At 39.6% G+C, this 11,161-nt stretch overlaps 1 protein-coding gene across 5 annotated transcripts; it reads right to left on the bottom strand.

Moving 5' to 3' along the window:
* Positions 1-1,687: 1,687 nt before the first annotated feature.
* Positions 1,688-10,299, bottom strand: LOC103698281 (uncharacterized). 5 transcript variants are annotated; one of them, XM_008780274.6, is made up of 4 exons: positions 9,947-10,299; positions 9,335-9,412; positions 9,141-9,226; positions 1,688-4,360 (listed from the first exon to the last, which is right to left on the bottom strand). In XM_008780274.6, exon 4 carries the CDS (start codon positions 4,082-4,084, stop codon positions 2,078-2,080), a length of 2,007 nt encoding a protein of 668 aa, XP_008778496.3. In that variant the 5' UTR covers positions 4,085-4,360; positions 9,141-9,226; positions 9,335-9,412; positions 9,947-10,299; the 3' UTR covers positions 1,688-2,077. The 5 variants fall into 5 exon arrangements, with proteins under 5 accessions (XP_008778496.3, XP_008778495.3, XP_008778498.3 ...); XM_008780273.6 differs by having other exon boundaries at positions 1,688-4,371; XM_008780276.6 differs by having other exon boundaries at positions 9,335-9,388; positions 9,947-10,184.
* Positions 10,300-11,161: the final 862 nt, after the last annotated feature.

The raw sequence follows: 11,161 nt of genomic DNA on the forward strand, positions 1-11,161 counted from the left end.
CGCATTTGACTCTAAGCGGCCAAGGATCACGTAGGACCTATCTCTTCCTTAGGGGCATCTAGTTTACTGTTAGAAGGTTCTGTTCTTCTTCGGAGAACCCAAGATCTTCTTTTGTAGATGAGGAATCGCTTTCAATATTTACGTGATAGCAATTTTGGTTCATTGTCAGAGGTGATTCATTGTCCCCTATTTTCTTCTGGTTCTTTCTTGCAGCACGTTTCGATTTTTTTTTTAATAGTTTTGACTAAAAGATTGTTTTTTCAGTCAAAAGCTGCGATATTGTCGCCTCGCCTGTTTCTCTTCTGTTAGATTTTTTCCAGATCGGTACAATTTTTTTATTGCTGTTACTTTTAATTATTCCATGTCGATGGATATGAAACTCGCACTACTTAAAAGCGTGCTCTGTATTTATAGATCAAAATGTCTGCTTCAACTTTGAAAATTTTTTAGCGTGTCTAATTTGGTAGTTGACATATGCTCTACTTACAGAAAAGTTTATAGAAATCTGCTATCCTTGTTAAAAAAAAACAAACCGGGCATTGTTGTGATTTTAATAATTCTCAGATTACCAGGAAATAACAGTGATTGTTGAAGCAAAATATCGGCACCTGAAGAGCATTCAGCACAGAGTGGCCTGAGTGGCGGTGGAGGGGGACACCGTCCTTTCAGACTAAGCATGTATTCAAAGAAACTAATGGCGCCATGGACTGTGTAGCTTCTTATGTGGCCTATTGCTCTAAGGTACCCTATAGGTGGGAAAAGAAAGTTGTCCAACACTCTGAGACTTATTTTCTGATTTTATTAGGCGTATCCGTACTCGAGTTGTTGAAAGAAAAAAAAAAAAGACTTATTCAATAGCTCGAAGAGGTATTGCAGGGAGTATGGTCCGAGCCAAATGTGAGGCACAAGACAATGGGCCATCTACCAACACAAGGGAGATGGTATGGAAGCTTGCAGAGGCCGGCATGAACGTCGCTCGGCTAAACATGTCTCACGGAGATCAACCAGCCCATCATTAGGTATTTGATCTGGTGAAAGAGTACAATGCTCAGTCATAGATTAGAGGCATTCCAAAGCTCCCAACCTGCACCAACAGAAAATAGCAGTGCTTTTTGTTGCCATAGCAGCGATGGGTTTTAAAGGCGTTCAGCCAGGTACAAGGAGCTCCACAACAGTCATATACACTGTTTGTTCTTTAGCCAAGTATAAATAATATTGTTTCCTCCTCTCATGGGAACACTACACGAATCCAAAAGAATGGTTCTCTAAAGAAGAAGAAAAAGGAAAAGAAAAACTAGAACTCTAAATATGAGCAACGCACGACAGTCATAACAGGAAGCAATCCAGAGTGCAAGAAATGCTGTTGGACCCAAACCAAACAACTGTCACAGCAAGATACAAGGTGAGTTCATGCTCGATGTACAAAAGAAAATTATCAAAATAGCAAAAAGGGTTTGGAATTCACTAAAGAACTATATTTGATGGAGAAAATGAGAAGCCTTCTGGTCAGGCTGGAATGCTCCTCGTGTGGGTCATTCAGGTTCAAAAAATCTCCTGCGCAAGGTTTAGTAATGTAATCTTTGCACAACAAACTTGACACCATATTTGGTTAATGAGCCAGTCCTCGTTTAGAGCTTTCACGTTTAAAGCATATGTCAAAGAAAATATAACACAAACCACTCTTAAGTAAGAACCATAACGATCTAGCCATACCCTATATTTGATATGACACAAATCACAGCATTGAAATAAAATTAAGATGTTCTCAACGAGAAGCAAACAAAGCTAAACAATACACAAGAGCTGTGTTTACTGTAACCGAATAAAACACTAGCAAGCCTACACTACAAGTTTGCCTCCCCTATCTTTCCCTTTATTTTTTCCACAAGAGGGCCTTAAGATCACATACAAGTTTCAACAAAATATAATTAATGAACAAGAAATGCTGATTTTGTCTATCCCAGGCATCAAAGTTACTTTGAACATATAATACCCAGCAGACCACACTATGCCAGAACTAAGATCAAAACCACACAAGGAAGAAGAATCTTAAAAAAAAAAGAAGCATGCTTTGCCATTATATCCACCTGTGCATCATGGGATGTGACAAGTCCTGCTCTGAAGTGCCAGCGTCTGATTGGCTTGTGGAGTTGCTTTGAAGGCCTGCACTGCTAGCCAGCATCACCAACAGACTCCCTCCATGCACCCTCCCTTCTGGAATCGAATCTGATCCAGACTGGCAAGGAATGAGACTAGGCATGATATTATTCTTTGTATCACAACCACTCCAGTGTACAAAGTTCTCCCCATCATTGCCTATCTTTGAGAATGTATTTTCTTCAACAGTGATGTCTTTCATTTTCTCAGTTTTAACCAGTGTTGGGTACCGAGTAGCTGACGGTCCCAGAGAGCCCCCACCATGAACACAACGATCTTGCACAAGAGCACTATGTGCAGCACAAAGACCGGTTTTGCCCCTAGCAAACCTATCACAAGGAGGAGCACCAGCACCAACATTTGATCCTAACTGGCCCCATGAGCAGCGCTTGCCTCCTCCATGTGCCTTGCAAAAATCAGTGCTCCCCTGTGCACTCTTTCCACACCCTTCAAACCTACATCGCTTGCCCCCACCATGCCGAACACAGAAATCTGTTCGCCCCCTAGCACTCTTAGTGCACCCAGGAACAGCACACCTCTTCCCACCACCATGAGCAACACAGAACTGGGTCCCACCATGCACACTTTTTGGGCAAACACCTCCACCCTGAAATGAGCAGCGCTTCCCTCCACCATGTCCCTTACAGAAAGGAGTGCTCCCTTCAGCCCCTTTGGTGCACCCCAAAAAAGTGCACCTCTTTCCACCACCATGTGCCTTACAGAACATTGTGCTCCCTTGTGCACCCTTTGAACATCCTGAAAACTGGCAGCGCCTTCCACCTCCATGAGAAATGCAGAGACCAGAGTAACCTTCTGCACTCTTTGTGCAATTCTCCGTCTGACACCTCTTGCCACCTCCATGTCTGATGCATAAACCTGATTTTCCCCTAGCAGCTCGGGTGCAGCTCTCATGGCCGCAGCGCCGGCCACCACCATGAGCAATGCAATAATCAGTGCGGCCTTCAGCGCTCTTTGTGCAGCCAAGGTATTGACATCGCCGACCACCTCCATGGGCCTTGCAAAAGATGGTCCTACCCTCGGCTCCCTTGTGACAGCCAGGTCTCTGGCATCTTCGCCCCCCACCATGGGCTATGCATAGTCCAGAAGCACCTCTTGCTCCTTTTCCACATCCTTGGAACTGACAAGTTTTTGTGGTAGTGTCGCGTTGCTGCAGAAGAGTAACCCCGGAAGTACAGGCAACTGGGCTTTTCACTGTTTGTATCTTGGTTGATGTGAGGTCAGGGACGATTGCAATTGGATCAACTTTAGCATGAATCTTTTGGTTGGAATGAAAGCTGCTAGTTGTCTCTGAAATATAGACAGAGGGTGCCACATATCTCCCAAATATCCAGCGAGATGATGCTGATCCTTCATCAAATGTTGGCACTTGACTGATCACTGCTGATGCGTCCAATCTGTTCTGAAGTTGATCTGAGACTGGGCTGATACCAGTAATAACAGATTCAGATGGGCCAGTTGATAGACTTAAGTGGACATCATACACTGGTTCACTTCCTGATGCCTTAGGAGCAGCAACAGAGGATTTCTTAGGGCTAAGCATATTCTCATTGCCAAGATGAAGCTGAAAATTCAAACCCAGATCAGCTGAGGATTCCTCATCAGTCTCCTTCGCTGAAGACATGGTGCAAGCAGTTGTTGAGCTAACCTTGCTAACGTCTGAGGAACTGGGTGACTGCCCTAAACCCAGTGCAAGTAAAGGATGTTCAGGACCCTCCAATCCATTGCCCCACTTCCTCTTTGTCCCTTTAGTGTTGGAACTATGCAGACTGGAAGTACCAGGGGAATCAAGTCGCAATGTAACATCCGTGCTATATTCAGCTCCAGATTGAACTTTGCTCCGGGTGACAAAAGCATGTAAAGAGGAGAGGTTGGAAGCAAAGCCTAGGTGAGGAATGCTGTCATTCATTCCTATTACCAGCAGAAGACCTCTTATATCAACCAGATATTAATCGAAAAGAACCAGTTGGCCTGACTTCCGGGACTTGCAGCTAACAATATTCAACAGTTAGAAACATCTGAATAATTGCTTGCCACCTCCACTAACAAATCCTGATGTATCACGACGATCCATTTCAAAAAATTTAAATAAACCAAAGGGGCCACACTTGTAGAAGTTAGGTTACAATATCTGATGATTCACAGCCAATGATGTCATCAACAAGAGAAAAGAAGCCAAGAATTCCTGCAGCAGAACTAAGAAGTTGAGGACAAATTAGCAGCATAAAAGAAATTGAAGGTACCCAGGAAAAGAAAAGAAAAGAAAAGAAAAGAAAAGAAAACACTAAATATCAGGTAGAAAAGAAAAGACTATTATCCACCATTAAACCTTGCAAGACTTAGGTCATCCTAGACTTGCTTATTACTTTAATAAAGGAACCCTGCAGTACATATACAATCCTCTAAAATGTCTCTACAGCATATCTACCATTTCAAAGTACAACTAAATTCACGGGTTCAGGTTCCAGAGCAACAAACAAAACGATAATTATAATAGTAGCAGGAGCAAGAGCAGCAGCAGTAGCAGGTGCAGCAGTCGTAGCAGCAGTGGTGGCAGTTGTATTAGTATTAGAAGTAGGCTCAAGTTATGGCATTGCTTATTCCTACCATTTCAAAGTATAACTAAATCTTGGAGCGCTTTGACAACAACAATGATGATGATGATGATAGTAACAGTAAAACTAAACTGAAGGAAAAGGAAAAGATTTTTTCTATTGTGAGAAAGTAAATCCATTTTTTAAGATTCATGCCAACAACTGAATTTCTCTAAGAGGTATATTCCAATATAAATCAAAATTTCAGCAGTCAGCAGATAGCTTCGCAGCCACATAGCCAGTATCTAGGAATTTGGTGTCGGTATGTCTTCATAGTTATTGTACATCTTATACTTTGTCAACTCGTAATGGAAAAATGCAATGGTGTGAATTTTTTTGTGCAATATGTACCAGATTGACATGATGTGATAAGGGCCATAAAAGCATTTTTTTGACCACTTATGCTTATTTTGGCCTCTTTTGAAATGTAAGGCCTCCCCTTTTGAGGGTTCAACGGCTCAATCTTAGTATTGGACACACTCATGTTATAAAATCACCACTCCACAAAAAATCAAAGTGTAAATATTGCCTATCTGTTATTAACGAGGAGTATTAGGTTATTACTAGTCTCATATATTTCACACAAACTTTAGTTGTGCCATTAGTGTGTCTCCTGAATCAACTTTAAGTTATATGTGTAAGAAATTAGTTCATGTTTGTCATTAATTTATAAACCAACATCCAAGAAGATACACATATTCACTGATTTGTATATGTCGTTGATGTGACTACAAAATGAATCCAAAATGGAAACAACAATGGAATATGAATGTCAAGAAGAATAAGAAGTAGACTAAGTAGTTCTATGCCTGGTATATTCTTTTGAAAATATTGCTATCTTATGATGTATATTATCTATGAACCTATGAAATGATTTTGGGTGTTGCTCAAAATATGATATAGCAAACTTCTTTATTTGGTCCATCAGTATGTATGTTTGTAGTCTAAATGTGTTGTTACTAGTCTTAGAAATTCTTAGTGGTAAACTTGCTGTGTTTGCAGTATGTTAACTGTATTACTTCCAATAGAAGTTACTAGTTGGCATTTTCAGTTTATTTGTGTTATTCATGAATATACATGGTCATCTTGTATGAAAGATTATTTTAAATTACATGATGCATGTGTTAGGAAACAATTAACTTGCATAACATGCCATGATTAGTAGAGCTGGGAACTTGTATATTACTTTTATGTAATGTTTCCTTTTTCATAAAATAACTCTTAACCCACTTACAAAGAGGTTAGAAATGGCCTAAATTAAAATTAACCCAAGGATGTAGGCCAAACCCAGGACAAAGCATTTTATTGCATGCCACTCATCCCAGCGCCACATCCAGACACAGTATAGCACAGGAAAGTACTGTGCTGGCCCATGATTGGAATAGGCATGGCACAGGTTACCTAGATCCATTGTATGTTGTGTAACTGCAAAACAACCAAGAATACCAAATAAACTAATATAAACTCATTGCCAGTCCTTTTTATGAGGAAATGAAACTTCCATCTAGATAGTTACACTGTAGACAAAATAGAGAAAGAGCCAGGAATTCTTATCAAAAACTAAAATGCACCCTAGAACTTAATTATTTATCAGTAACAACATAATCAAACTAGATTTAAAGCAAAATGTTTAGAAGTCAAATAAGTTGATGCTCGATACAGAACAACAAACAACAAAGTAATAATAAATCACAACCGGTCATACTGTATCACAAGAAAAGGTATTAATATCATTATGCCCACAATAATGTAGAGCATAGACACATGGTACGGCATCTCAGTTATGTTATGATGCCACCAGCGGGCATATCATAAGTCCATGATCTTTACCATACCATACTAGTAAGGCACCACCATGGTTACCGGCACCACCATGGTTACCGGCACCAATCCTTTACACTTTGCACTACACTATGTGCCACTAATTCTAAGACCATCATCAAACTACAAAGAAAGGAGCATCACTAGCAATTAAAGATGTCTACAAAGCAGACTTTTCTCAATAAAAGGTATGAATATAATTAACACTTTGGTCAAACCATTGATATATCTTAATCAACTGAAGAATATGGAAAATAAAAATAGCAGCTCAAGCAGTAAACGACATGAGAAAACAGTCTGATTACGCTTTGAGGCTTAGACTTACAACTAAAATGGAAACTGAATTACTGAGTAATTCTTCGCAAAATCCATTATGAGGCTAAGGTATGATATACCAAGACTAAGAAAAGAAATTGAAGAAGAGCGGAAAAAAAAGAATAAGGAAAGAAAGAAGAGTTGGAAATGTAAAATTTACCATAATCAGAAATTACATTAAATATCCATAGTCTGACACTTTTGACTCATCAAAAGCTTATATGGACCTCTACAAACTCAAGACCCTGAAGACTTTTGATCAAGATGGAAGATTTCTCCAGAGGACTCATACAACGGATAAATTATAAAATTCTATAAACACCAACAAACATAATACATAAACCTGGAAACAATCTGCTACTTAATTATACCTAGAACCTTCCATCTCCAAAATTCAAATTTAACAGAAGTCTCTGAAATACCTCTGGCAAAGAGCCAACAAAACATACCATTAAAAGGTAATTGACACATTGTAGATTTAACAAAAACCTCTTTTAGTCCCTTGGATCCATCCTACATCAAGTTCAACTCTTCAAAAGTATTGTCCTAAAGTTCAAAGAAGACTTCTCCAGCTATTAAGATTTACTTTCTGTTTGGCAGGGATATATATCATGGTTTATCTCAATATATTCAAAAAGAAAACTCATCAATTTCAGATTTTACACAATAATAATGTTTCAATTATCCTTAAGAATCATCACCTTGAGGATCTTTATGGATTATTAGGATTAAAGGAAGGATTTATCTCATTATTAGATAAAAGTCAACGTCTTACAACACCATTTTGCCACGCGATTTTCCAGAGTTTGCAATCATCATGCAAGGGAACATGGAAAGAAAATGTGAAAACATGCCTGAAGGCCCTTGTTCAGCAATTTGATAAGGGAAAAAAATTCGATGACATTTTACAAGCAACATTCTAAAACAATCCTAGGTTTCATGAATCCCAACCAAAAACTAATTGTACCAGTGATTTGACCAAAAGTTAAAACTACGCTTTCAGCTTCAGTTGTTTCTGATTTATATCATATGCACTTAACTTTCCGAACCTTATTGAAAATTTTAAATCATATGACAGATATGGCCAACTATTGATGCAACAAAAGAAGCAAATGATAAAAGACAAGAAAGGATTTTTGATAACAGAGGTGCAGGAGGGAATAACGATATGATCTAGCAAGTAGAACAACAAGCATTGCATAGAATTGAATATAGATCCATGACAGAAAAATATATGTAATCTTACTTTACTAAAATAGGGAAAGAACCGTGACACGCAATAAGCTAAAAAAACTGCAGTATAATCTAGAAAAATCAATGAAGTTGTCTGTCCACCTAACAAGGCAATAAAATCATAATCTAAAAGATCGAAGAGAATTGCATGACTATTAAAGTCTTCACAATTTACACTGCTGCAACTTCTCACTACCATTTCATACTTTTAAGTTTGTTCATACTTAAAAGTACTTTTTACATGTTTCCACTGAAATGAAAGCAGAACCCACATCACATTTCTTATCAGTATGTTACCTTTCTACAAATATTTTACATTCTTTGTTTTTGTTTTTTAAGAAAGGAGGTCATTAATCCACCTGTTTCTAGGTAAATTTTGTAGCTTCTTTTACAAAGTTCAAAGAGAATATTGACATATCAGTATGTATACTCAATAAGATCATAATCCACATGCATAAATTACCAAAAGTACCAAGAGGGAACGCCACAGATCAGAAAATGCAGGTCCATGATGCTCAAGCAACAAAACAATAGATGATAATGAAGCAATCAAGCCACAATTGTGATAGACTAATCAAAACAATACACATTGACAGTGTTATGATAACAAGAAGTGGGACTCCCCTCAAATGTTTCGAACTTCAAAACGATTACAACATAAAAAAGACAAGTATCCCTCTCAAAAGAACATGTAACAGAAACCAGCTAATCTTTCGAGCTAAAACACACACAAAACATTAGCTGAAGACAAATATTAAAAATAATATAAAAAAGACAAACCCAACCCAGAACTCTTGCATTAAAAGAAAATGAAGAATAGCAAGAAGAACAGAAAGAGATGGACCCATCAATCTAGAGATGACTACAAGATAGATGCGAGAAAATTGAAACAAAATAAAATCTCATTAAGCGTATCAGAGAGATCTAGCAAGAAAAAGAAGCGCATACTAACAGTCTAGTGTGAAAAAGAGCATGTTAACAGATTCGTATAACAGAACGCACCAAGGTGTACCCAGATCTAAGGATGCTCTTTTGCTGTGGGATAGTCTTTGTTGAAAGGATGCGGAGCCACAGGCGTGAGATTTAAACTGCACAAATTGTAGCGAAACGATGAACAAATTAACTGAATCCTATTAACTCCATACATATCCATATACCTAAAATTTGTCCAGGTTCACGAAACCATATATTACTACCTTCCCCTTTCGGATCACAATAAGATTAACCAGAGCGGCCACCCAAAGCACCTCCTAAATTCAATTGACGACAACTCTCTGTAAGAAATAGACAAATCAAGAAAGGCATGAATAAAAAACTTCTAATTCAGAAGCAAGAGAAGACGAACCCCATCAAAAGCATGAACGGTAGAAAACAAAAGACAGCAGTTCGGAGACCAAATTAATTGTTTCCAAAAATTCTTCCCCTTTTGAAAAAAAAAGAAGAGCAAATTGTCGCCAATTTGTGAGATTTGAAGCACAGAGAAAAGAAGATAAACGACGAAATCTTGAAAAGTATATCAAGAATAAGGAAAAATCCAAACTTGAACGACTTCTTCCATCAAAAACCCAGCATCTCCAGAGAATTTGATGGGAGAAAATAAACAACTTACAAGAAACAACAATAAGGCTTTTCACTCAGAATCAAAGAATTCATCCAAAACAAAAACGAAGCTTATCATGTAACACAGACTACGCAGAGGAAAAGACAAGATTTCTTGGCAGGAGAAGCAGAACCCAAAAGAAATCTCCGAGAAACAACACATCAACGAGTAAAAGAGAAATAATTTCAGAAGCCAAGAAGACACGCACCTCGCATCGCAGGCCTCGAGGCGCAACGAGTTCAAGAATTCCAGCAATCCGAGATCCCGACCGAGATGAGAGATAGGGTTTTGGGGCGGCGGAGGGAACGAGAGCGAGAGCAGCGAGCTAAGAGCGAAGGAGGCGACCGAGAGGAGGAGGGAGGAAAAAACAATAATAAGAGGCACAGAAAAAGGAAAGAGAGGGAGGAAATATAGTGAGAGGAAGAGGAGGAGGGCGCAAGTGGGGAGCGGAAGGTGGCAGGAAAAAAAACAGAAAAAGATCGGGTTCGAGGGACGGGCGCACGATAGGAGGAGTGGCGCAGGTTAGGCCAAGCGGTCCGTTCTGGCCCGCGGCTTTCCCCTGGTCCAATGCTGCCAATCCCAGCTTGATTACCCAAAAATCTTGTCCACGTGTCCTTATCCTGATGGTACGTTTTGCGGGGTCGGTCCACTAGTGAGGAATCAAAGGTGTAGGGGACACGATTGGTTGTTGAGATGGGGCCACGTAGCGCCGTGGTCGGCGGTGGGTCGATGGGGCTCGGCCTGTGGCGATACGGTCGGGCGAGAGGGGCGCGACGCCACGACACGTCACTCCTGGCGTCAGATTCCACGTCGGCAGCGGCTCGCCACCGTCCGTGGTGCGCGGCCGTGGGGCCCGCCCGAGGTGCCGTCCCCACCTTTTCTTCCGTTTGTTTTTTTTTTCCGGCGTGTAGTTTCCTTTCGTTCCTTCTATTTTTCGGCGCGCCGACGCCGAATCGTCGCCGAGTTTCGGACGCTGCTGCGTTGATTTCCTCTCCCTCGTGCTGATTTATTCCCCTAATATTTGCCGCCCCCTCGGGTATATGTCAAGCTGCTGCTGCAACTTTTTTTATATTTTCATTGAAACGGTGTCTCATGCTATTCTAATACGAATATATATATATAAAAAATAAATTAAAAGATAACAAATTCTGAAGTACGCTAAGGTCCTGTTTGGAAGAGCTTTTGGAGGGTCAGAAAGCACTTTCTGGTCCTCCAAAAGTACTTTTAGATGAAAAACTGTGTTTGGTAAATTTTTCAAAAAACTGTTTCAGCTTTTGCGGAAAGTTGAAAACAGCTTTTGGGAGGAAGCTCCAATTTGGAGCTTTTAGGAGGAAGCTGTTTCAGCTTTTTCGAAAAGCTGTATTTTTGACAAAAATGCTCATATTAAAATATAATAATTACATAGCTTGTCCCTTTATAAACC

This window comes from Phoenix dactylifera, chromosome 1, assembly GCF_051530095.1.
Source record: "Phoenix dactylifera cultivar Ajwa chromosome 1, Ajwa_hap1_PhDact_Kaust_v1.1, whole genome shotgun sequence".
NCBI lineage: Eukaryota > Viridiplantae > Streptophyta > Magnoliopsida > Arecales > Arecaceae > Phoenix > Phoenix dactylifera.